This window comes from Protopterus annectens, chromosome 1.part0 (genome assembly GCF_019279795.1).
Source record: "Protopterus annectens isolate FY-2018-M chromosome 1.part0, PAN1.0, whole genome shotgun sequence".
Lineage (NCBI taxonomy): Eukaryota > Metazoa > Chordata > Ceratodontiformes > Protopteridae > Protopterus > Protopterus annectens.
In genome coordinates this window covers 1547782845-1547808596 of record NC_056725.1, presented here as the reverse complement: position 1 = coordinate 1547808596, position 25752 = coordinate 1547782845, and the positions used below count along the sequence as shown (strand labels likewise).

The window sequence follows — 25752 nt, the reverse complement described above, 5'->3', positions numbered from 1 at the left end:
ATTCTTATTTCATTGCCCTGAATTGGGAGTGTTGTGATTTGTTGAATTCCCAATATTATTCTAGCATGTCCAAAGGTCAGTTGTCAATCTTCTCTCCGGTCCAGCTGGTGAATCTGGGAATCTTGAGGCAATGTTACAACTGCCTCATGTACACAGACAACCCTCTCCTCCTCCCAACAAATTCCAACACATGTGAGAGATGCAACCATATAGCCAAACTGGAGGCTAAGCTCTCTCAACTCAGTACTGGCATAACCAGTCAGGAGGAGAAGGAAACCACACTCACTACAATTCCAGTCTCACATAGACCTACCATGACAGCAAACCAAACACATAATCAGACAAAAACATACTCGGAGGCTCTAAATAAAGATCTGCCGAAGCAGCAGAGACCTCCAAAGCAGACACCCAAGCAGCTGCTACCCCAAAACAAAACACGTGCAACACATATCTCACAAAGCTAGTGTGCCAAACAGTCACAGCCCTTAAGACTAAACAACACACCTGATACACTTGTAATAGGTGACTCTATCGTCAGGCACACTGACGTCCCGCTCACCAGGCTGAACAAAGAGAGGCTCATGGTGAGCAGCCTGTCGGGCGCTAGGATCCGCCACATAACACAAGCACTCAGGTCACTCCAAGGCAAGTACAAATATGACTCAGTCATTGTCCATGCTGGTGTGAATGACCTGAGACATACCTCCCTGGACTACATGAAAAGAGACATAAAGGAGCTCTCTGAGCATGTAGCCCAGGCCGGTATGACCCTGACCTTGAGTAGCATCTTACCCTCACCAAGAATGATGCCACAATATGAAGACAAGATGATCAATTTCAACAATTGGCTTAAGTACTGGTGTCATTCAAAGGGGACCCAATGCCTGTCAGCTTGGGATGATATGCTCGACAAGCCACGATGCTTCGCTAGGGACGGCTTGCACCTGTCACCCCTGGGCTTTCGGATATTGGCAAAGGCTCTTGCTACCCCCATAGTGCCTTTTTTAGGCAAGGCTCAAAAGACAAACGCACCTCTATAGGTATCACAAGGGATAAGAAACTAAGAGTAATGCTACTCAATGCCAGAAGTCTAAACCTCAAGATGCACGCACTCAAAACTCTCCTTAGCATGGAGAACATCGATATCTGTGCAGTAACAGAAACCTGGTTCAGGGCTCCTGAGAGCACCCCAGCACTACCAGGTTATACCTCATACCATGCTTTTCGGCCCCAAAACTTGGACCAAACCACAAAAGGAGGGGGAGTATCGATATTCATCAAAGATACCCACACCTCCAGGTTGGTGGCAAAGTACGAAGCATCAGAGACTATCCATGTGCAACTTACTGGGTAAAACTGCCTTCCAGTTTATAGCCTGCTACAGACCACCCTCCCAAACCCAGGAACCCCACTCTGCCTTCCTGAGAACACTGGAAAATATGAAGGTCTCTCCAAACACCATTATATTGGGCAACTTCAACTACCCAAACATAGACTGGGAGCATTACTCTAGCTCCAACACCCTAGCCCAAAGGTTCCTAGAATTTATAAACTCAAATGCTATGGAACAACTTGTTACCACTCCCACAAGAGGGGAAAACATACTGGACCTGAGCATCACCAACATGGGGACTCTATGCTCCAGACCAGAAGTGTATCCCTCACTGGTAAGATCAGACCATAAACTAATCTCACTGGATATTCACATCCCGACCCCACCCCCTGCCCAGAAAACCACAATGAAAAACTTCTCTAAAGCAAATTTCACACTCCTCAAAACTGAGGTGGAATCCTTCAAAGCCCCCGGACCTGTGGAAAATACGGCCCAGACCGCAGAATCCTTTATAAACGCATTCTATGAACACCTTCAGGAATGCATGTATCATGTGATCCCAAATAAAACCAAGACCCAATCCTCCAAAGGCAGACGTCCTGTCTGGTGGACCCCAGCCATAAACAAACTATACAATAGAAGGAGGAAGCTACTAAATGATAGAGCAAAATCCCAAAAAGGGAAGGCATCACTGATCAGTATTAGCAAAAAACTACGGGCACACATAAAATTGTCTAAGGCCAGCTTCGAGAGAAAAATTGCACAGGACACTAAGGATAATCACAAGGCTTTCTTTAGTTATGTTAGGAACCTGGGTGGTAATTCCCAGATATGCTCAGAATTAGACCAAAATGCCTAAAAATGCACCGCACCCTCAGTCATTTCCAACATCTTATCTGACAGGTTCAGTGCAAACTTCTCCCTCCCCACCAAAAGGGCAAATATCTATCCCAGCAGAGTGCTGCCCCCCTGACATCTCAGATGCTCAGGTAAGAGCCGCCCTCTCCAAAGCAAAAAACACAGCATCAATGGGACCAGATGGTGTCCCGGGCTGCGTCGTACATGAACTCCAAGAAGAGCTAAACCCAAACATAAAACTACTGTTCAATCTCAGCCTTACTACAGATATGTGCCCAAAGAGTGGCGTACAGCAACAGTGGTCCCTCTCCATAAAGGTGGTGCCTCAACGGATCCTGGAAACTATTGCCCCATAAGCCTGACTAGCTTGGTCTGCAAAGCTATGGAAAGGATCATCATGGACCTCATAAATAAAGATATTGGGGACCTACAAACACTGGATCCTACCCAGTTCGGCTTTGTTAAGGGCAGATCATGCCTCTTAAACCTGGTTGATTTCTTTGAAACAGTCACCAAGGCCATTGACGAGGGGAAGGTGGTCCACACAGCCTACCTGGACCTCGCAAAAGCCTTTGATACATTACCCCACTCGGGCATTATAGATAAGCTCACCAGCTTAAATATAAACCCCTATGTCACTAGATGGATTGCAAACTGGCTCAAGGACAGAACCCACATGGTTAGAATTGCTGGAGCCATGTCAGACTCCAAACCAGTTACAAGTGGTGTCCCACAAGGCTCAGTCCTGGGAACTCTCTTGTTCGGTATATATTTCTCGGAGGTACAGGCCAACACAGAAGGACTGTGGCTGACCAAGTTCGCAGATGACTGCAATCTGGGCACCATAATCGACTCTCCAGCCGACACAAGCATCCTCCAAAAGAGCCTCATAGAAACAGACAACTGGTGCCAGAGCCATGGCCTCAAGCTAAATGCCAAAAAGTGTATAGTCATCCCCTTTGGCAAAAACGAAGTGCCCACAAATTACCACATAGGTGGTAATCCATTAAGTACAGAAGAAGTAATTAGGGACCTGGGGACTCAAGTTGATAGCAATCTCTCATTTGACAACCATGTGGCCAAAGTGGTTAGAAAAACATTTTATATAGCCACCTAATCATGAAGGGATTCACATCTAGATCAGGGGAGGTCATCGTGCCTCTTTACTCATCCCTCATCAGGCCCATAATTGAGTACAATGCCCCTTTTGGGATGTACCTTACCAGACACCTGCAGCAACTGGAAAGACCCCAAAAGTGCCTCACCAAGAGGATCAAAGGGCTCAAACAGATGCCATATGCTGCCCAGTTAAAGAAACTCCAGCTCTACTCAGTGGCATACCGCCTGTTCAGAGGCGATCTGTGCCTGATGTATAAAGCCATGTCCAACCCGGAATTAATGGACATGCTGCACCTCAGAAAATCCAAATCCCATCGAGCTACGCGCTTGAGAGACTTGAACCTCAGCACTGAAATGAATAGGACATACTGGAGGGACAGATTCATAACCCAGAGGCTCCCTTCACTCTGGAATAAAATCCCAGTCCAGGTTAGACAGAGTCCCTCATTGACTCTCTTCAAGAGGAATCTTGATGAGTGGATGGGAGATCGTAGGTTTACCCCGGGTATCACTTCTGTGTCACTGCTAGACAGAGGCACAGTATACTAACCTCGAAAAAGGGCATAGCAAAATAAATTTAAAATGGGTGGCGAAAGCCAAACACATTCTGGCTAGGCTTATAAATGCCCTAGGGCAGATAGCCTAGTATGAACCTATGAACCTATGAACCCTCTCCTTTTATATGTTAACACCAAGTCTACGTTTCAAAGAAATGCTGACAGCTAATATGGGGATGAGTATTGGATAGTCAAACAAGAACAATTAATTAAAACATACTGCAATGTTTGGAGAATAGCAGGTGGAACACGAAAAGAAAAAACAAAGTCTGCTGTTGAGGCTCTTCAGATTAATTTGCTGGCATTTAAAAAAAGGGACCCATGAAGAGATGAACTGAAGTGAAAAGAAAGGGAGACTTTAAGAATGCCTCAAAGCATTGGACACTTTTCATTGACATTCATATGGGAGAAGTTTCCACCTCCAAGGCATTCAACCATCCTTGTGAATTCTGTGGATTAGAAAGATGTGAGCTGCAACAAAACATGTGCACTGTAATCCAGATCCCTTGTCCTATACCTACACACATCCAGCATAAAGTCCACTTGTGCCTGACTGAATTCTTATGAGAGTTGTTAAATTAAGTTCAGACCCTTAAACTTTTCAGGTTGTTTTAACAGTCCATTTCCCTTCTATAAATAAAGTTAATATTTACCATTCTCAGAGTCAGATCATAGTTGACCAACTGACCTCTTACTCCTAAAGTAGTCAGGATTCCTGGTTTTCACCAAGGCAGCCTGGATTTGAATCCCAGTATGGGAATAGGCCACTTTTTTACATACCTATATGCTTATATTCTGTGTGGAGATAATATATATGTATTGACCATGGGATGGACAAGGTCAATTGTACTTTAAATGGAATAATTTAATTCAGGCATCAAAAGAGAAATTGATTAGGCTTAAAATGTCTTGCATCCATCTAGAGGCATCTATCGTAGTATTTGCATATGCATGCTTGTGGGAAGGCTATGGGACCTTTATTGATTTGCAGTGGAAGGGGTGTACAATACATCTTTTAGGGAGGCTGGTTTGCTTTGTACTTAGTGAAGTGCAACTAAACTGCTGCTTCAAAGGTCAGCTGTGTACAGCTGAGTATCAGAGAATTCATGAAAGTAACAGGTAATGCTTGATATCATCCCAGTATGCAAACATTTCCATCAGAGGTTCTATCTACTCAACTGTCATTGTTTTAGCAGTGCAATGTGAGAGGAAGGTAACCAAGGTTTCTGGCTAAATTATGCACTTGGATTGCACACTTTAATTACAGTAAACCCACACATCCATGACCAGGAACTAAGGCAGTCTTGAAACTGAGGTGGCAGTTTTGCTAAGTCTTTAAAGCCTTTATAATAGTTCAAGTTGATGCATTCATGGAACTCACTATTATAGTCCCATATCGAGGAGCAGTGATTTCATCCTGGTTTTACTTGAAATGAATGGGAACAAGCTGCTTGTAGGCAACCTTATTACCAGGCTAGGTATATCAAGAATTTTAAACAAAAACAAGCTGTCAGATCAACCAGATTTATCCACTAACCTCACAAAAAATTACAAGATAGAGAAGAACGTACACAAACTGCATATGCTATGATGAATCCTGGGTACTAAGAAGGTATAGTACATGAGAGTAAACATTTTAGGGAAAGACAACTTTAGTTGTGTTCACACATGTCCTGAAGTATACTGCACTTTAGATGTTAGACCATAAATTAATCTTATTTTTTTCCTGTTTATTTACGTCAGTTTTAAATTAATAACTTTATTTCTCTGTTATGACAGTAAGACTACGTGTAAACTAAAGAAGATGTACAACTCATCTGCCATGAAATGCAGCTTGGTAAGCTTAATTAAGTATTAATGCTTATGTGTGTACAAAAAGCAAGATACTATTTTACAAAAGTTGACATTTTAGAACTGTAGTCAGAAAGATGAATCTGGACTGGCTGACTATGTTAACAGGTTGCATCTTTGTGTAGTTTGACTCTGCCTGGATTTTTATCTTTTCCTTCAAGCTGGTTGATCCTTTACAGATAATTATGTTATCTTGGTGCAGCATGCTGGGCAGTGAGTTTTTTTTTTCCTTTGGGAAAACCTTACATCAGACAGTGGTGCCACCATAATATCAGTGTTGCTATTAAGCTAAAGGACTGTCGTACACGTATATTATTTCTTATGTTGGCAACTCTGGTCAGAGGAGTTGTAATCAGTGATACACATGGTAGAGATAAGTGATCTTATTTACAAATGTTTAAATTCTGTTACCCTTGGAATTGTGATCCATACCTCTCAACTACATCTAATTTAGTAGATCACTCCTATTTTTAGGCCTAATTTACCCAACTGTGTTACGCTTCTATTTTTGGAAGTATAGGTTCATAGCTTCATAGGTGTGTACTAGGCTAATGGCCCTGGAGCCTATATAAGCCTAGCCCAAAACGATTCCCTGGCATCATGCCGCTCAAAATTAGTTCCCAGTGCCCCTGTCAAGCAAGGCCACTGAAGTGATCCCCATGGTGAACTTCCTATTGCTCACCCACTTGTCAGGATTTCTCTTAAAGAGGGCCAATGAAGTGCTCTGCTTGACGTAATTGGGAAGTTTGTTCCAGAGTATGGGAAGTCTCTGGGTTAGGAACCTGTCCCTCCAGCATGTTCTGTTTATTATGTTAATGAGATTAAGGTCCCTGGAGTATGTGGCATGAAGGGATTGGGATTTCTTTAGGTGTAGCATATCTAGCAGCTCTGGGTCAGACATGGCTTTGTAGGTCAAGCATAAATCGCCTCTAAGTAGGCGATAAGAGACAGTGTATAGCTGGATTTTTTTGAGTCTGTCCATATAAGGCATGTGTCTAAGGCCTAAGATCCTTTTAGTGAGGTATTTTTGTGGCCTTTCCAGTTGTTGTAGGTGTCTAGTGAGGTACATACCAAATGGGGCATTGTATTCTATAATAGGTCTAATGAAGGATGAGTAGAGAGGAATTATGACCTCTTTCTTCCTGGATGAGAAACCTTTTGTAAAGAGAAGTGCCACATAGAAGGACTTTCTGACTACAGTGGCAATGTGGTTATCAAAGAAGAGGTTGCTGTCAACCTGTGTCCCCAGGTCTCTTATCACACCTTCAGTGTTTAGTGGACTACCACCCATGTGGTAGTTCATGGGCACCAAATTTTTCCCAAAGGGAATGACAATGCACTTTTTGGCATTGAGCTTAAAGCCATGGTTCTGGTACCAGTCATTGGTTTTAGTGAGGCCTTTTTGTAGAATGTCTACATCAGTTGGAGAATCAATAATGGCTCCCAGTTTGCAATCATCTGCAAACTTGGTCAGCCAGAGTCCCTTTGAGTTGGCTTGAACTTCAGAGAAGTAGATGCTAAACAGGAGAGGACCTAGGACCAATCCCTGTGGGACACCACTTGTAACTGGTCGGTAGTCAGATTTGGAGTCCGCTACTTTCACAGTGTGGGTTCTATCAGTGAGCCAGTTGGCAACCCATGTTATTACATAGGGGTTTATGCCTAGTTTAGTGAGTCTATCTATGAATCCTGAGTGAGGGATGGTGTCGAAGGCCTTGGCAAGATCTAGGTAGGCTGTGTGAACTACCTTGCCCTCATCCACAGGTCTGGTGACAGACTCGAAGAAGTCTATCAGGTTGAGCAGACATGATCTACCTTTCACAAACCCATACTGGGTAGGGTCCAGAGTTTGAAGATTCCATATGTCCTTATTTATAAGGTCCATGATGATACGCTCCATAGCCTTACATATCAGAGTCATCAGGCTAATGGGGCAGTAGTTCCCAGGGTCTGTAGTCGCTCCCCTTTATAGAGTGGAATGACCATAGCAGTGCACCATTCTGTAGGAACAAAGCCTGAAAAGAGTCTGTGATTGAACAGGGTACTCAGGTGTGGTTCCATTTCACTTTGTAATTCATGTAGAACACAGCTAGGGATATTATCAGGTCCCATGGAAGCTGTATTCTTGTCTTTGGACACTGCGTTTTTTACCTGTATAGCCATGATAATAGGGACTTGGCATTCCACAGGTATTGTGATAGGCCCTTTAGGGGGTGAAAAGGGGTAAAGTTCACACTGAACTGGTCATCCAATATGTTGGCAATATCAGTTGGTTCTGTATATGTATTGCCATTGTGCTATGACTCAGAGCAGATCTGAGTATTGCCATGTAAATCCCTGACATAACTATAGAGTGCCTTGTGGTTGTCTTTCGAATCTGCAGCAATTTTGTTTTCATAGCTAGCTTTAGAGAATTTGATGATGGATCTCAGTTTTTTGTTGAGGCTAACAAAAGAGTTTTTCCAGTCTTGGGACTTTACCCTTTTCTGCAACAGTTTTTTTTTTCTTTCTGTTGCAGAGTTTGTTTATGGTGGGGGAACCACCAGATTGGCTTCCTTTTTTTGGAGGAGAACATCTTGGTTCTGTTTGGTATGGCCCGTCCCATGCACTTGTGTATGTGCTCATACAGTGCACTGGTGTATGATTCAGCAGTCATGCACCTATTTTCCATTTGCATGGGTGTCATGAAGATAACCATCTCTGTTTTTAGAAGCCCAAAATTGGCTTTGGAGAAGTTTTTTATGGTGGTTTCCTTTAGGGGGGTGAGAGTGGGATGTGGATATCCATGGTGATTAGCTTGTGGTCAGATCTGACCAGGGAGGAGTTGATTACTGGTGTAGAGCAACAATCACCCATGTTAGTAATGACCAGGTCAAGGATGTTTCTATCCCCTGGTGGGGGTAAGAATGAGTTGGTCCAGGGCATTGGAATTAATGAATTCCAGAAAACATTGAGCAAGTGTGTTGGTACATGAGTAATTTTCCCAATTAATAGAGGGGTAGTTAAAGTCTCACAGTATAAGGGTATTGGGTTGTACCCTAATATTTTCCAGTGTATTTAGGAATATATGTCTGTATTTTTAGCTTGATTTAACCCTTTACAAATGTTTTGAATTCCCCTGCCACTCACAATTTTTGAAGCTGTGTAGTACACAAAAAAACACTCATGACCAACAAATTAGTGGCAACAATAATAAGAGAAGAGGAAGACACATTGTATAGCTCTTTTTTTTCAGAAACAAAAACAAATGACCTTGTGTGGTAGAATTTTGCCATATAGTTTATTAAAGTCTACAAATTTTATACTGTTGCTCTGATAATGTGATTATATTTTTAAATAATTTTGTCACTATTTACTTTTCAACATGTTTCTGAGTAGTATCTTAAATTCCTACTTGAAGCAAAAAAGTTATGAACTATGTGGTATTCAAATTTTATGTTAATTAGAGGCCCAGATTTTCCGCTGGATGTATATACTTTTCTGTGATATATTCAACTGTATTGTGCAGATTTGCTTTACAATTAATTTTCTTGCTATATCAAAAATACATGTATGCACTATATTAATCCAATTCTTGGTTATCAGATAATGTGTAATTTCATCTACATTGTGATATATCACTATATAATATCGTAAGAGAAAGGAAGCAATTTACTATACTTATTTGATGCTGTGTTCAGTAATTACTCGCTGATACCTGAGTTTAAGATCTGGAACAGCATCTGATGTAAAACGTTGAAACAGTATCCATATCAGTGTTCATTGACTTTCAAATTACTGTTATTTAGCATCACAAAAAAATGTGCAGTGTGCAAATGTAAGCATTAAGGCAATCAGAGATGATCCCATGGCAAAAAGGGATAAAGCCCTCGGTGTATCCATTATTACCCATCTTTACAAAATGATATGAGAGAAAAAGTGCTTACTTACCTTGTATAACAATACACCTGTATTTCACTGCTAATAAAATAGATGATGGGGAATTCATGAAAGCCTGCATGATAAATTGTACCATATGCACATTGCTGAGTAATGTGCACATGGCTGGCAAAAGTTTTAGATTCAGTAATCTCTGAGTAGCAGCATGCAGTGGCATGCACTCACGCACAGATATGGAAACTTTCATGGTATATAAATTACAGCATTAGCAGCTGAATTTTATGCTAATGAAGCAACTCAATACAGTGGAGCAACTCAACATCCTCTAATCCAACTGTGTGGACTCTGTGTTTGTGTTGGCTGTGTATTCGGAAACTTTCTGAATACAGCCATAGAAAGAGTCTACACAGAAGCAAGTAAAATCTCTTACATTTTGTACCGAACTGAACTCAACATGTAACTCCACACATTATATGTCCTAATTACACAATGTGGATGTTAGAGTATCAAAGTTACAAAATAAAAAATACATTTGTAAGGGCCATGATATAAATGTACCTTTGCTCCCCCACCGCCAAAAGAAAATATAATTGCACGTAATGCAGGCTGCTATATTGTTTGAACATCCTGAGACAGACTATTATATTGTACTGTAAGCATACATATTATGTAGCAGATAAATGGGCAAAGGAATAGCCTCCCTTGTGTTTACAACATTGTGCTCCCATGCAGTTTGTCCACAGACATGGCTACTAACTGTGTAGATTCAAGGCTGTCAGCATGATGAAGATGCAAATTAAGTACAAACACATTTGTATTGCTGAATCCCAAAAAGAGCAACCCTGTAAGGATGTTCACTCATGTAGGCACTTCCACAGTGTTTTTGTTTTGAATGGGTGGCAACATTAAGTGATGACATCAGGGGTTGTATCAGGTTACACTTCCAAAGTTGTATACATTGGTCTGTGGAGGGTGAAGGTGCATGCAAGCTATGTATGTCATCCTTAGAATTTTGTTGTAAAATGTGTCTTCTCTGTCCATTTCAGATAATTTTTGTACATTTTTAATGTCCTCATTTGTGCGATGATTTGCATAGCACACCATTGCACAATGGAAGAATGAATAACAGCTTTTGCTGTGCTTGTCTTGCAAATAGTCTTGCAGTACCATGTGTATGTGTAGGGCTAGAGTGCAGAAAGTCCTGTGTTTGAGTACAGTGTGGGCAAGCTTTCCTTTTTATTCTGAACATTTGCATGATATCATGGGAATGGAGGAAAGTAATTACAATTTTGCAGTGCTTACTTTATTTATGCATAGTTGCACAGAAGTGCACAGAGGTGCACCTAGCACAATGATGAGCAAGCATAAGATTTTTGTAATAGATGCTAATTACAGTACAAGCAGGTGAATTCCATTTTCAAGAACCAATCCAACATGGTACAGCTATTCAACATGCTTTAAAGCATCCATGTAGCTTCCATTCTTGTTTTCCTAAATACTTCAATACCACTGGAGTAGAGACAAGAAAATTGTAATTGACACAATGCTAGAGGTTGCTGCAGCTATTCTACCTCTGCATGTGCTAAAGGCTGAAGTCAATGCTGCTGGTACTGATGACAATAGGCCTAGGCCAAGAAGAAGCAGAGTGTTCAAGCCCAGGGTAACTTATCAAATGCTACATGACCTGGAGATTGTAGTGCACTACAGACTGGACAGGGACATCATAAAAGAACTCTGTCATCTCTGCCACCTCAACTCAGAGCCAGAACCAATTGAGGGGAACCCATCCCAGTGGAAACTAAGGTATGTGTAGCCCTTAGAATATTACCTACACATACTTTTGAAAGACCAACTGGGGACATGATGGGTATGTCACAGGCATCAGCATCCAGGACACTCCACCAATTCCTGGATGCTATGTTCATACATGCCAATGAGCACATGCATTCTCCCTGTAGTTCTGAGAAGAAAGCTAGCAATATGCAACAGTTCTACCCTGTAGCATGGTACCCTGAATTACTGGGTTCCATAGATTGCACTCATGTACACATCAAGGCCCCACCTGGTGAGCAGGGTAGAATCTACATTAACCACAAGTGATACCACTCCATTAACTGCCAAGTCATGTGCTATGCCCAGGGAATAATCTTGAATTTGTGTGTGCTAGCAACCCTGGCAGTTATCATGACTACCATATATGGCACACATCACAGCTCTATCAGATGTTTGCTGGGAGTACATCCAACAGAGCCATTTACTGGGGGATGCTGGAACTGTGGATGTTGACAACCATCAGAAGTTCACACACAAAAACATCATAATGAGGCAGATGCCTAAACCAGAAATATCACAGAGCATGTGTTTGGGCTATTGAAGTCATGGTTCCAGTGCTTAGATATGTGTGGTGGAGCCCTGCAGTATAACACAGAGACATGTGCACAAGTCTTCACAGTATGTGCTATGCTACACAAACTGATCTTTTGGAAACAGCTGAAGCAGGACCAGCTAGAAGAAGGGACACACATCTCCCCATCAATGCCTAGATCGCCATAGCCACGGTCAGATGAAGGCTCAGAGGAGGAACTACCAGCTGCTGTACCTGCAGACAGATGTAGGCATGTTCAGTATACCCTTACGTTGGCTAAAAAACAACACGTAGCACATTCACTGACCACCGAGGTTCCTCCTAATACCTTTATCCTACTCATACACATAGTAAAATTGATGCCAGGCAACTCACTCAACTTGTACCTCTCCATTTGCTAGCTGTGTACTGTTTGCATAAGACAGAGTCAGCCCTGAACTCAAAATCTGTCCACTTCTGCATTTGCATGTTAAGTCATGATGCTAGAGTGTAGTCATTGAATGATATTATGGCATATCCATGTATTTAGTAGGTTGGAACAGTAATTAAGTAAAATAGTATTGTGGATTTGTGCAATAAGTACTTTAACATGTGACAGCAGAGAGACCTTTACGATACTCATATGTGTCCACTAGTAAGTAGTAGGCCTCAGGGGTAAAAGATTCACAGAGTCCTACCTCTGAAGTATACTGATGCTCACTACATGGCCTCATTTTGCACCATACCTTTGTACTGTAACATTTAAAAAGAGAAGTTAGATCAAACAACAGGCAGGAAGTAGAACAAGGAGAGTAACAAGAGCTTTATATCCTTGTTTGTGCCATAGCAGTAACAACTTTGCTTACCCACAAAAGTACAAGATATGCTTGCTTGTGACATAAAAGTACATGAGCCCCCCACAAGAGTAGCGTAGCCTTGCTTGTGCCTTAACAATAACTCAGCAATGGTCCCCCCAAAAGAACAGTATATGGTTGTGTGGTCATACAACCTGGCCTTCATTTGCTGACAAATGCATATCATATAACTCCCAGTTAATATCCGCACACATTTTAAGGCCAAGGATATTATATGCCTTACACACTCAAATGTCTCACAGTATTGGTCAGATAACTGATGAAGTACCAAGAAACACAGACAAGTAAGACAAATCTGTATATCTGCAAACAGAATCCTAATAGGTTGTGTGATCAGTAAGTGCATTATATCCAAATAGAATAAAGAGGGTTAAAAGTACAATTCACAGCTGAAGAGCTCATAGCAGTGTACATTCCAATGCATTTATTTGTGTTAAGAATGACTTTAGTTCTTTGCAAAACTGTTTGTGTGGCAAAGAAGGCTAAGGCATCCATCCTGTTTTCTGAATCTGCAGTGGTGTGAGAGTTCAAATCCTGAACTATGTAGAAATATTTTTGATGTGCAGTATCATTTTGTAGTGCGTATGTCATGCCTTGCTTTTGCTCAGTTCACATGTCTCCTTTTCCATTTATTTTCCTATTTTTCTTTTTCTTTTTTTCCACTGTTTTCGCCATGCAACACATAGCAGAAACAAATGGTTGCAGGTATGGCTGTGCTTATGTGGCTTGTGTGAAGTGCAGCATTGCTGAAACCGAACCACCTAGGAAGCAGACGGGCATTCATAGAAACCAGATATATTCAATAAATGCTTTTGGCCATTGGGAAATCTCGGTTTGAAGTAACTGTCACACATTAGCAATGTGGCTCATGTTTGCAAACTGCTTGCCTAAGTGCAAACAGCTGCATCTCGCATGCGCGTACACTTAGTTAACCATAGCGCAAATCACCTACCCAAATCACACCTTTCAACTGTTTAGATATTTGTAGAATGCCCTGATTTTGCATCACATTTTTGTCATGTTCTGTAAAAAAGCTGGGTTTCCGTCATACAATTTGTAAAAATTTGACTACTGAAGCCAGAAAACAATGACAGACATTTGAATTTCAAAACTCCTACCCTTCAGACAATTCACATGCAAAACATGTTATTCTATCAACTGTATAAGTAAAACGTATCCTTATGTTTGGTCATTTTTCAACCCAATATGTATGGCTTTGTCTAGATTCCTTGCAACAAAAGGTTGACAGGTATGGCCTACTGTGCTATAGAAATCTATATATGATGCTTTTTGATTTCAGTCCATTTGTTGGCCACATATCCACAAGCATTACAACCCTGGGATCTTAGTTTATTTTTTCCACACATATATATCAACCACACAACAAAGTGTAATTTATAATGTTGTGTGCTTCTTCATGAACATTGCCAATTTTTGGTGCTCACAACCTTACCCTGCTAAACTCAAACATCTAAATATGCTCATTATGGGTATTTGTGTTGTTATTCAGCTAGGCTTCTAAGCAGCCTAGTGCTATGAGGCTGTTAGCCTCATATGACACTATGACCCTATGTGCCTATGCAGGCCTCCCAAGCTGTTGTTCCTCACATGGCCTGCTGATGTCATCTACTATAAGTCCACTTGCACTCATGTGTACGTCAGACATGGTCGGTGGCACATGCATTAAGTACTGTGCTCTGTAGTCTGTGCACTTAAATAGGTAGAGGTTCAGTTCTCACTTCAGTTGACTGTGTGTGTGTGTGTGTGTGTGTGTGTGTGTGTGTGTGTGTGTGTGTGTGTGTGTGTGTGTGTGTGTGTGCGTGTGTGCATGTGTGTGTGTGTGTATGTGTGTGTGTGTGTGTGTGTGTGTGTGTGTGTGTGTGTGTGTGTGTGTGTGTGTGTGTGTGTGTGTGTGTGTGTATGTGTGTTTGTATCGCCAGCATAATGGAAGTGCTATCCTGCACTTACTTCTCCAGTGACATGGCTGGTCATGTTTTAGATACCTGCTTATACCTATACAGTCATTCCATACAGGCCTCATAAGCTGTTGTCTCTCATAGGGCCTGCTGATGTCATCTACTGTAAGTTCATCTGCACTCCTCTACAAGTCAGACTTGTTTCATGGCATGTGAATTAAGTACTGTGTTCCGTAGTTTATGCACTTAGAAAGATTCTAGGCAGCAGAGTATAAGTGGTATCCTATAGTTACTTCTCCAGTGGCATGGCTGGCCATTTTTTTAATAGCTGCTCATCCCTACACAGTCATTCCATACTGACCTCACAAGCTGTTGTCTCCCACAAGGCCTGCTGATGTCATCTACTATAAGTCCACCTGCACTTCTATGTTAGTCAGACTTGTTCTCTGGTGCATGCGTTAAGTACTGAGTTCTGTAGCCTGCGTACTTAAATAGGTAGGGTTTCAATTCTCACTGCAGTCAACTGAGTGTGTGTGAGTGAGCTGTAACCTTATATTACAGAGATCATTTTACACTAGCAGGTGGGACACTGTCATATTCTTCTCAACAGGCACTGGGGGTGTCATCAGGTATAAAGTGTTGTCTGACACATTCCAAGTCAGCCTTGTGCTGTGGTGTTTGTGTAAAGTACTGAGTTATGTAGTTTGTGTGCATAGATAGGTAGGGGTTCTATTATCATGGCAGTCAAGTGTGTGTGTGTGTGTGTGTGTGTGTGTGTGTGTGTGTGTGTGTGTCTGAGAGCTGTAACTTGATATTACATATAGCATTGTACACCAGCAGTGGGGACACATATCTTGCACTCAGCAGACTCTGTTGATGTCATCAGCTATAAAGGGATGTCAGACACTATGCAAGTCAGACTTGTGCTGTGGAATGTGTTTTATGACAAGTGTGTGTGTGTGTGTGTGTGTGTGTGTGTGTGTGTGTGTGTGTGTGTTTGTAAGAATGGGGAAGCAGGCGGGCTGAACCATGTAGCTGTTGTGTGTGTGTCTGTAGGGGTCCTACATATGAAAGTGTGACAGTGTGCATGAACAAAGCCAAGCTTAGTGCTAGCTCTACATTTTGGTATGTTGGACAGGTGTGAGCTGTTTGTGGTAGAGTTGTCAGTTCATCGTTGTTACCCCGACCACAAGACCTGGCTCTGCTGGGAGATCCACTGGCATCTCCACATCCAATGTCAGATGCAATGCTGCTATCTGACTGTAATTATTGTCTGCTGGACCTGCTTCCTTCACAGGAACACCCAGGATAATTACTCCATGGCCTGCTATGCCTGGGTGTAGATAGCACACTCCCTAATGGTGCAAGGGAAGTACTGCCAGTATGGGACCATGATCGGACATGGCCATGTTGGCTAGCAGCAGATGGTATGGCTAACATCCCCTTCCCAGTAGACATGTCATCACAGACACTGCATGGTCCATGATATAAACACCTCATTCCATCACAGATACTCCATGTTCCAACATGTCATTCAACTGATCCCTTGAACTGGCTACATGATGGAGGCAGTCACAGATGTCAGACTGTGCCACATCTAGAACCCTGAATATTTGTCTGGAATGCATTTCAGAACATGTCTGTGCCTCCATGACAGCCTTAAACATCAGTTGAGTGACATAGGAAGAGACAGCTGCACCAGGTGAAGGAGGGACAGCAGGCCTCCCTCGAGCACCCCTATCAACCCTCCTTCATGACACATTACCAACACTTTAGCTACAGACAGATTCAACAGGCATTAACGCCACAGTAGTCACACTCAATGCCCTCATCCTCAACTTGTCCAATATCTCTGGTCTCAGTGGACTGGGTAAGTGTAGGCCTACTAACTGTGTTTGGGGGAAATGAAGGGGGTTGTTGGATGCTAACCTCTGTGCTAGATTCAACGTCTGCACTCCCAACTGTGCCTCATTTTGGCCACCATCATCATCAGTGTCTGTTGAGACCTTCACATCAGGTGTCAGAGTGCCTACACTCCCACTGTCATGCTTACCTGTGATAAAAAAGGAGAAACACAGGAATACATTAGTACTTGCATTACTATGCCACCATATATGTTAAAAAAAGTACACTGCTGTCACTATTACAGACAGTACAGCAACATACAACAGGCCTGAGAGGACACATCTTGAAATTTATCTACAGTGCTGACATAAATGTATTAGGCTTACCATCTGCAGGAGGCCTGCATCTCTGTATTCCTGACAGTCCTGAAATAATTAAAGCAAGAGGTAATGGCAGCAGCATCACATTTAACAATAAAACAGGCGATAATACATTTACAACTCTATATTTTCAGTACCTAAAATGTCAACAAGAATGAGTCTGTCAACTTCAAATTAAGCTTATAACTGTAGCAATCCTAAATCCACCCACCCAACAAACAACTGACAGACATACACATTATTGAAGTCAGTGCACTATGCCACAGTATTCTAATTATCAATTAGTGAAACATACTTGAAATCTCCTCTTGGAATGCAGGAGTTGCACCAACATCCAGAACATGTGCCATGGATTGCTGGTAGTTATCCTGGGTGTCAGTGTTTACCAGGAATTCATCAGTGGCAGTGAGAGGGGGTTCGACAACCGGGCTCCACCTGTGACTTCACAATTGCTTGTCACTGCAGCTTCACACCTATGTGCAGCAGGTCCATGTCTGTTGCTGTGTGATGCACCTGCTCATATGTGCAATTGTGTCACCCAATGGTGTTAATGTTGGCCACTAATTCATCCCAGAAGGTTGTATGGTCAAACATATTGGCCCACACCCTGGACAGCAGAGCAGCAGCATGTTGCCTTAAGGCATCAATTATCAGATTATTCTCTGCATCTGTAAATGAGAGCGTAGGATGAGCAGACATCCTGTGTCCTACAAGGCAAAAGAATGATAATACAAATGAGGATCATGTAACTGCATATTAACTGTTTACAGATAAAGCAGGAAAGGAAAGCTGTCAGTATTCCCCCTGAATAAACATGAAACAGTCTGCATAGTTCTAAAAATAACAAGATGGAAGATACCAAACAAGGAGACTAACAAGAGAAACCTATCCTTGTTCGTGCCATAGCAGTAAGTATAATATGCTCACCCGTGCAAAATAACAATGTAGTCTAGTGAGTTCCCTTGCACTAACTCATGTTTGTTCCCTCAAACAAAATGACAGGCTAAGGACCCATTGTGCTAAAAGAGCATCTTTGAAATGCTAAAAGTGCTATCAAAGGACCTGTTCATTTAACATTTGTACCTTTTCAGGTATTCTCAGTGTTGTGTACCTGTGAAATAGCTTGACAACCAAGGCCATACCATCATTACACTTTTAAGTAATGCATACAGATTAAAATGTGAGCGCCATTAATTCACATTTATTCTTAACTACATTCCAGCATATGCATTATGTAGGTAACAAAATGGGAACATACCTGCTGGAGCGCAGTACTCCTTTGTAGAGAAATACTGTGAAGAAATACAGTTGTCTTAGTGAGTTGAACAATGTACTAATTCTCCTCAACCTCAGTTTAGCGAGCTACACATTTGCCTTTTTATAACGGAGTACGTTATTAATTAATTGCATTTGTCGTAATCTGTGCTCCAGAGATGCTATTTACTGCATAAGCAGGTGAATTGCATGTTAATCAACCAATCTTGTGAGGCTATTCAAGAAGATATAAAGCAACCATGTAGACTCCATGCTGGTTTTTCCTATGGATTTCAAAAAGTGTGGAGTACAGACACAGCATTTACAAGGTAAGTCCTGAACAAGTACTGTAATGCACTATGCTATTATGGTATGTACTTGTATTTCATTACATGGTACAATAATCAGGTACAAGTGGGAGATGTGTACAGAAAGTCAAATAACGTGACAGCAGAGAGTTGTTTCACTTGTATGTGTCCATTAGAAAGTAGTAGTCTTCAGCAATGTAAGATCCACACATTTATAACTCTCCAAAGTACTGGTGATCAATGCATGGCCTTAGTTTAGCATCATATGTTCATATGTCCCACTAGAGGGGACAACATATTGGATTTAATCATCACAAATATGGGCATCCATTGTACCACACCCATTATCACTCCCTCCTTGGTCAGATCCGATCACAAACTGATAACCCTGGACATCCTCACCCCTCCACCTCCCCCAGTCAAAGAAACCATAGTCAAAAACCTTTCCAAAGCAAACTTCAAACTACTTGCATCCGAAGTGGAAAGCTTCACTATTCCCTTGCAGAAGGATAATGATATCCAGGATGCGGAATCCTACACCAAGGCATTCTATATGCATCTTCAGGATTGCATGGACCATGCTATCCCAAATAAAACCAAGACTCCTTCCTCAAGCAAGAAGAAACCAGTCTGGTGGACCCCGGCCATAAGCAAACTTTACAATAAAAGGAGGAGACATACAAAAAAAGGCCAAATCTCAAGTAGAAAAATCATCCCTGATCAGCATTAGTAAGAAATTGGGGGCCCTCATCAAGTCAACTAAAGCTAATTTTGAAAAGAAAGTTGCCAAGGATGCCAAGGATAACCATAAGGCCTTCTATGGCTACATCGAAAACCTAAATGGTAATGCTCAGGTCTGTTCTGAGCTAGTACAAAATGGAACAAAATACACTGACCCTTCTGACATTGCCAACATCTTGGCTGACAGGTTCAGTGCAAATCCCCCCCACCACCACCACCACCTACAGGGTCTATTACCATTGCAGGGGATTGTGTAAGTCCAATTATTACTGATACATTGGTTAACAAGGCCCTATCTAAAGCTAAAAACACTGCCTCCATGGGACCGGATGGTGTCCCAGGCTGTGTCAAACACGAGCTCAAAAAGGAATTAACCCCGCATCTTAATACCCTGTTCAGTCTCAGCCTCTCCACAGGATATGTGCCCATAGAATGGCGCACGGCAACAGTGGTCCCGCTACACAAGGGTGGGGCCACAACTGACCCTGGGAACTACAGATCAATAAGCCTGACCAGTCTGATCTGTAAGGTTATGGAGCGAATCATTATGAAACTCATAAATGGTGAGATTGGGAACCTCCAGTCGCTGGACTCCACACAGTTCGGCTTCGTCAAGGGCAGATCATGCCTCCTGAACCTGGTGGATTTCTTTGAGACAGTTACTCAGGCTATAGGTAAGGGAAAGGAGGTACACACGGCTTACCTTGACCTTGCTAAAGCATTTGACACCATTCCCCATTCAGGTATTATTGATAAGCTCATCAGCCTGGGCATAAACCCTTACGTCACAAGATGGATCACAAACTGGCTCTCAGACAGATCCCATAAAGTAAGAGTAGTGGGGTCTATGTCCGAATCCAGACCAGTAATGAGTGGTGTGCTTCTGGGTTCTATCCTGGGGCCCCTTCTGTTTGGCATATACTTCTCAGAAGTACAGGCAAGCACAGAAGGGCTGTGGCTCACTAAGTTTGTGGACGACTGCAAACTGGGTGCTATAATAGAGTCTCCGGCTGACATGCAGATCCTCCAGAAGGGCCTAAATGAGACTGATGCATGGTGTCAAAGCCATGGTCTTAAGCTAAATGCAAAAAAAGCATAGTAATCCCCTTTGGAAAAAACAGAGTACCCGCAAACTACAACATAGGAGGTAATCCCCTGAAATCTGAAGAAGAAATAAGGGATCTAGGGACCCAAGTATATAGTCAGCTTTCCTTTGATAACCATGTTGCCAAAGTGGTTAGAAAATCCTTCTATGTAACCCATCTGATCATGAAAGGGTTCGCATCAAGATCTAAGGATGTAATGGTGCCCCTCTACTCTTCCCTCATCAGACCCATTATTGAGTACAATGCACCAATTGGAATGTACCTGGCTAGACATCTCCAGCAGCTGGAGAGACCACAGAGGTACCTAACCAAGAGGATTACTGGCCTCAAACAGTTGCCCTATGCAGCATGATTGAAAATGCTAAGACTGTTCTCTGTTGCATACAGCTTTCTCAGAGGCGATCTCTGTCTAACGTACAGAGCCATGTCCAACCCAGAATTGTTGAACATGCTCCATCTTAGCAAAACCAAATCTACTCGAGCTACATGCTCTAGGGATATAAACCTCAGCACAACAATGAATAGAACATGCTGGAGGGATAGATTCCCTTAGCAGAAACTTCCCTTACTATGGAACAGGGTCCCGATCTACATAAGACAGAGCCTCTCACTATCACTCTTCAAGAGGAACCTTGATGAGTGGATGGGTAACAGAAAGTTCACACCGGGGATCACACCAACAGTACTTCTAGATAGGGGCCAAGGGTACTAGCTGCTAGTACAAGGGTCTAGGGAACTACTAAAGGGGCGGTGAATACCGCACAACATGGCTGGGCTAATATATGCCTTCGGGCAGATAGACCAGTACCAACCTATGAACCTATAATTGAATATCTTTACATAGAGAAGCTGTGCCATGATGTGACCGCAGCATGGTCAATCCCCTTTTAGAATGGTGTACCCTTGCATGTGCATTAACAGGAATTCACCTTTGCTCCCACTACCAAAAGAATAGTGTATGGTTGTTTGTGCCATCCAACATAGCCTTCATTTGCTGACAACTGCATATCATACTATTCCCAGTTAATATACACAGAAAGTGTAAGGTAAATGAGGTAAACTGGCTTTCGCACTGTATATCTCTGAATACTAGTCAGATAACTGCTGAATGGCCAAGCAACACAGACTGGTATAATTTCAAGCAATAGTCATAACAGGTTGTATGATCACTAACTGCAGTACATCCAAATCCATTTCATATAATGCATGTATAAATAACAGCTGACGACTTGATATCAGTTACAATACATTGTGGAAGATTGTTGTGTGAAGGATAAGTTAAAGTTGTTTGCTGCCAAGCTGTTTGTGTGGCCAAAAGGAATAAGGCACCCATTCTGAGTGCTGAAGGTGCATTGGAATGAGATGAGAAATCCAGACCTCTGCAGACTTACCTCCTGTGTAGTAACAAACTATATTCCCCCCTTCTTTCTCCTTCTGTTTACTTTAGTGGATGATGGGGGTGCATTGTTTGCGCAATGTACCTCTTAGTACAAACAGGTTTGGCTATGCTAATCAGTTTTGTGTGTAGAGCAGCACTTCATAAAATAGATGGCTGGACCACCCAGGTAGCAGACTGGACCCAGACAGCCAAAAATAGAAAGCAGATGCTTTCTAGTAATGTAATTGTGCATCCCACAACCTCACTAAGTGCCGTTGCACTGCTGTTAACAGTGAGAGCTTAACAATGAATAGTAACTTGGGGGATGTTATGTAACTTACTCTATTAGCATGTACTTCGCATTGGACCAACACAGTTACAGAATTGCCTGTATCTCAAATAACACAGAAACTGCATTAGTTACCAAACTTCTGCATCGCTTACCATGAAGAAAACATGTTCCCCCCCTTGCATCCTGTTTGTATGATGGTAAGTGATCTGTAGCGTTTTCAAATGTTGCCAAATCAGAAACTGCATCCTGTGAGTAAAAGCAATACATGCAATTGTTAGGAAAATATCATTCTACATTGGACTTGCTCTGTGATAAACATGGAAGGCATAGGGCATCTAGGATTCCAAATTGTTTGGTGGACTCCTAGTGAATGACCATGGGTCCCAGCTTCTGCAGAGGCACTATTGTGGCTCACAATCAAGGAGACAGGCATGGAATAGTCTGGCCCTGGCTCTGACTAGTGCTACTGGTATCCTCCACACTGGTGAACAGTGTAGGAACCACTACCATGACCTCAAGGTGAGGAGGAGGGGTACCCTCAACATTTGGATTCATGCATGTCAGACTAGAGGCACCCCGCAGATGTGTAAGCATGATTGCAGACATTACTTGTAATAGTTTGAAGCTGCATGTAGTCAGGCTTGGTATTGATAATGGTATTCTGTTCTGTTCTGTTTTTCCACAGCTGAGGCAGATCATGATCTGAATGTTAGAGCCCATGAAAGTTGATTGTCACTGATGCAAGCAGCATTTGGCATGTACAAATCACAACAGTACTGTTACTGTAACATTAAAAGTTGAACACTACTTTTTAATGCCTCACAGTTGTTCTGGCTTTGCAGAATGTTCAGATTGCTGCCTCATAATATTTGTTTGCTTCTCAGAAAATGACATTTTTGTCTCATACTTCATACCTTTCAGAACATCTGTACAACTGCAAAGCTTGTTATTATTTTACTTTTCTAGGTTTGTAGAAGAATATGTAACATGTGTTGCTATGTGTGTGCCTTTGTAGCCCCCAGTAGTTATTACGTGGTCCATATTTGTGGCTATAAGAGGTTGTGAGGTATGGGCTCAGTTGGTATGTAATGCAGTAATACCTGTAAACTGTACAGATTTCCACAGATTGTCTTTGTATAGTTACAGATTCAGTTGTGGTTTTCAGTCGCATAATTGCATAAGGGTTGAGGACAGATGTCATTAAATAATGTCAGACAGGTGAGATTCAAACCCCAGACCCTTCGGAAAAGTCATGCAAGTGCAAAATCTGTTACTGTATCCCCTTAATAAGTTTGTAAGAGCAAGTATGTAAGACTCATCCTTATTTTTTTGACTTTAGGCCCCTATTCCATACGACTTTGTCCACATTTAATGCTGTAGGATTTGGAGGCCTGTGAATATAGTACTATAAAAAAAGTATACATCTTGCAACTATAAAAGGAAAGTATGCATGCAGTACACTGTGGGAGCACAGAACACTATGGTTGCAGTGAGTAGTCAGCAGTTGCATGTTCAAACACCACAATTACCAAATAAACAAGTACTGTTATATTTTCATAATGATTGCACTGTAACTGCAAACCTCTCTAGCAGTGACAGAAATGGTTTAGAAGAAAATGTAATTAGTAGAATTTGAGCCTGCATACAGTCAATATATGTGCACATCAAGGATTGCTGGCTGAAATCTGTACTTTAGTGTGCTTATGTTATCAACTGGGTATTCCGACACATTATAAAAAAGATTATTTAAAGTTTGTACTGTTTATAGTAAAGGTAACATAATGAGTGAAATAATAGTATCACTGCTTTGTATGTCACTTATGATGTTGCTAATGTTCTCCTTTTTTTCTCTCTCCCTGCTCCTTATGTTCTTTTTTTTTTCACTTTTTTCCACAGCACAGTGAGGTAGGCCTATTCCATGGGAGTCACTGCCCCAACTCCACCATCTACAGCACCATGTCACAGTACATTGGGGACACACCCTGGTAATACTCTCTTTTCTGCCCCTGCACCACCTGGGCCCTCAGGTAGTACTACCTTGCAGAATATGCCAGTGGTTCCCTCCAGGAGCAGTGGCAGAGGTGTTGATTTTATCACCCACAATGGGGTTGGTGCATTGGATTGTGCACCACACAGTAGGTGCATGCCTACACCAGGTGGAGGCACTGCTTTCCATTGTTGTTCTGAATAATACAAGAAGATGCAGATATCAGAAACTGCAGCCATCAGTGCACTGAAGTGATAGTGATGACAGTCTATGGGGTAAGGACTCGATTCTCACTGTCTCCAAACTTGACGTCCATGACCTTTTGATGTCATGTCTCTCACAACCCATGGTGTTCACCCCCCTCTTGTATCCTTCACCGTCTCTGTGTCTCATCTCGTATGTCCTGTCTGTCTGCAATTGCATCCACACCTACCCATTATACCGTACTCCTACATACCTATGTCCCTACCCCAACATTCCTTTCTCGCTGCCAAAAATGAAAAAAGGGCAGCTGTTCCCAAAAAATATTGTCCCATACATAGCAAGGTTCGCTGGTTCAATCCTCATCTGGGGTGCCTTTTGTGTAGAGTCTGCATGTCCTCCCTGTGGTCACGTGGGTTTCCTCAGGGTGCCCCAGTTACCTCCCACATCCCAAAGACATGCTGTAGGTGGAGTGGACACTCTAAATTGGCCCTAGGCATGAGTGCATGTGTGTGCCTTCTGTGGAAGGTTGAGCACCAGGCAGCCAACTCGACACAGTAAAAACTCCACCGCCGATCATGAGCAGACAGGTGATCCACTGTGGTGACCCCTGACTGGGAAAAGCTGAAAGAAGAAGACATAGCTCTCCATTTCACACGAATTTCTTCATGACACCCTTGATTTGGTGCAATTGGCTATACAACATGATTGTGTTGTGGTCACCTCACTCTCTGGAGGTAGCAATCCAAATTCAGCAAATAGTCTTCATATATTTTTCAGATTTTTCTGTTGCAGAAATTGATAGCTATGGTTCTTTCCTATACCCTTCCTGCATATTCCTGCCCTCTGTTCACTTTGATTTTCCCTTGTTTGATCCCCATTTCACCACTTTCCTGTTTTCACCATTTCTTTTCTTTAGAGAATCTTTAATGATGGTGCATGATGGTGGGCATCGTGCAATGATGTGTGCCTACAGGAAAAACAACTACAACTATTATATAAACCTGTATTTGAAGCCACTACCATGTTCCACAAAAATTATGTCACAGATTCAAAAGTATGCCAGCTTATATTTCTTTATACTTAAAAGTATCTGAAACTGTCACATACACCTGCATTCAAACCCAGGATCATCTGAACCAGATCAGGTTTGGATCAATGCGTTAACAGATGGTGCTACAGAGTCAGTTGAGTAGCAGGTGTATTTTATACATTGAGTAGAAAATTGCAGACTTCACCACTGTTGCATAGACCTGCAACTTAACTGAATCTTTGGCTGCAGGTAATAATGGACTTCAGCCAGTGATAACTTCCTCTCTTTGGCCACATAGAACGGTTCCAAATAAAGCTGTAGCTATTACTATTCCCTACTATTCTCAATTATGTTATTTATTAACATTTTTATTTGCCTTGTGTAGTGAGGCTGAGTGATGCCCAGCATGGCACACACATTCTTTATAAAAATAAATGGGGATGGCACGCTAAGGCTTTGTAAAACATTAATGTCTATCGGGTAATGATGCTTCAT

The 25752-nt window shown here is 42.1% G+C and overlaps 1 protein-coding gene across 1 annotated transcript in view; it reads left to right on the top strand.

Annotated features, from left to right (window-relative positions):
* The window catches only part of IL2RB (interleukin 2 receptor subunit beta), a 419294-nt gene that overhangs the window by 222171 nt on the left and 171371 nt on the right, over positions 1 to 25752 (top strand). The window contains exon 3 of the mRNA XM_044068022.1: positions 5647 to 5704. Within this exon, the coding sequence (XP_043923957.1) occupies positions 5647 to 5704 (58 nt within the window). The remainder of the gene's footprint in view (positions 1 to 5646; positions 5705 to 25752) is intronic.